This window comes from Helobdella robusta (genome assembly GCF_000326865.2).
Source record: "Helobdella robusta unplaced genomic scaffold HELROscaffold_11, whole genome shotgun sequence".
NCBI classification, from domain to species: Eukaryota; Metazoa; Annelida; class Clitellata; order Rhynchobdellida; family Glossiphoniidae; genus Helobdella; species Helobdella robusta.
In genome coordinates, this window is record NW_008703617.1 from 5,105,785 (window position 1) to 5,108,141 (window position 2,357).

The 2,357-nt window shown below is 35.6% G+C and overlaps 1 protein-coding gene across 1 annotated transcript; it reads left to right on the plus strand.

Annotated features, from left to right (window-relative positions):
* Nucleotides 1–1,261: 1,261 nt before the first annotated feature.
* On the plus strand, nt 1,262–2,057 carry HELRODRAFT_152306 (hypothetical protein; the record flags this gene model as incomplete). Its single annotated transcript, XM_009013118.1, has 2 exons — nt 1,262–1,392; nt 1,946–2,057. Coding segments are annotated over 2 exons (243 nt in total), but the record flags the coding sequence as incomplete, so codon positions are not given.
* Nucleotides 2,058–2,357: the final 300 nt, after the last annotated feature.

The window sequence follows — 2,357 nt, forward strand, 5'->3', positions numbered from 1 at the left end:
TTGTGTTAATTGTATCAGGCTGCTGTCTGGCTGTATGCATCAAACGCTGGCGGACAATGAACCTACCATTTTGTTGTTGCTGATGAAGATAACGTCTTACGTTTCAAATGTTGTTGTTGTTTGTAGTTGCTGATGAAGATAACGTCTTACGTTTCCAATGTTGTTGTTGTTTGTGGTTGCTGATGAAGATAACGTCTTACGTTTCAAATGTTGTTGTTGTTTGTAGTTGCTGGTGAAGTACTGGTCATTCTATGCATGAAATCTGCAATGAGTGCAGGGATTATGTGAGTGGTTGGCGGTTTTTCTCGTGTTGTTGCTGTCTGTCCGTTCGTGTCCTGCCGGTCAGTGCGTTCTTTACGGGTTTGCTGCTGTAAAACTGTTGCTCACATTTAGTTGTTGCATTTGTTGTTGTTTTGGCATTTGTTGTTGTTGTATTTGTTGATGTAGACGTATGTTGTCATTGTTGTTGTTGTTGTTGTTACATTGGTTACTTTTATCGCATTTTTTTCTTGTTTTTGTTGCAATATAAAATTAGTCTAATTAAAAAAATTATAATATGGCAATAACGAATTATTAATATTGAACTGTTCAAATTTCTGCGACAATTTATGAAATTAATTTCATCTAGTTGTAGATTGTGTTTAACGAAATCCGCCAAAGAAATGAGAATGCATAAAAAATGTTAATTGGAGCTAATTACATCTCTAACAATTTTACTTCTCCGCTATATCCCTCTTGTTTTTAACTTTCCAGCTTGAACTAAACATATCCCAGTTTATATTCCCAAACAACCCATAAAACTCTAAATACGAACAACTCTAAATACGAACAACTCTAAATACGAACAACTCTAAATACGAACAACTCTAAATACGAACAACTCTAAATACGAACAACTCTAAATATCTTACAAATAAAATTATTCCGGCAGTTTTCATTCTTGAAAAGCAGCACAAAACTAACTGTAATATGTTCTGTTAAATATGTTAATCAAAATTTATCATTAGAAGCAAAGTAATATAGTAACACGAAGCAAAGACGATAGAAGTAATAAACAGAGTTGAAAAATTATAAACAGCCTATCACAATTGTATGTATGATCAACTTGATGGAGTAATGGTTAGAGTTGACGGATCATGCTCTGCAGGAACCTGCTTCGAATACATAAAGATCCCACTTCTCACTTTCATCGTGATGATTGCGTATGGTTGTTGAGTGTTGACAGAAGAGACGATGACACGTAACCTTCCAAACACCTACAGGCAGTGGAACAGTCGATTTTCCAGAATTCCTGGACATGATGGCCAAAAAAATTCAGAGCACCGATTCAACTGGGGAGGTGAGGGAGGCCTTTAGAGTTTTTGACAAGATGAATGAAGGCAGAATAAATGTGTTAGTACACTAATGTTATTTTTTCTACATTTTTGTCCACCAACCAGACAGCGACACATTTTTTAATGGAAATTTCAATGCAGCCCGTGATAAATTTTATGTTGATTAGCTGTGAAAAATTTGCGCATTTTTTGAGAAAACTTGTTTTACAATATTTTTATTTTATTTTTTTTTATTTTTATTGTTTTATTTTTATTTGTTTTTTTTGCTGGTGATGCCCCATTCATATTGTGAGACAAAATTGAAACTACCGTTTGATGCAAATCTATTTTGCACAATTAATTGAGTAAACATAAACAACAAACTGAAATATTGACAACAACATCCACAACAACATTCGCAACAACATCCGCAACAACATCCACAACAGCATCCGCAACAACATCCGCAACAACATCTGCAACAACATCCACAACAACATCCACAACAACATCCGCAACAACATCCGCAACAACATCTACAACAACATCCACAACAGCATCCGCAACAACATCCGCAACAACATCCGCAACAACATCTACAACAACATCCACAACAACATCCACAACCACAGCAACGAGTTGAGGTTCGTACTGGCGAACATCAACTGCCAACTGACAGACGAGGAGATAGATGAACTCATTCAGGATGCCGACCAGAACCAAGATGGATTTATCAGCTTCGAAGGTTCTCCTTCAATTAATTCACTCAATAATTCATTAAAGATTAAAAGTGAATTTAATAAAAGTTCCTACATTCTGATGCATTTGTTAGTTTCAAAGGTCAGGTGAATGATGAGTTAGGGATTAAAAGTGGATTGAGTGGGGATTTTTGACTGCAGTGGCGAATCTAGAAGGGCATTTTTAACAGGATTTGTGTTAAAAGTCAGTTAAAGTCATTGTTGTCACGGAGGAAGTATTGTCTAATGACGAAAGATTGACATTATATTAAAAAAAAGACCGTAACATATGTTTGCAATTGCACCA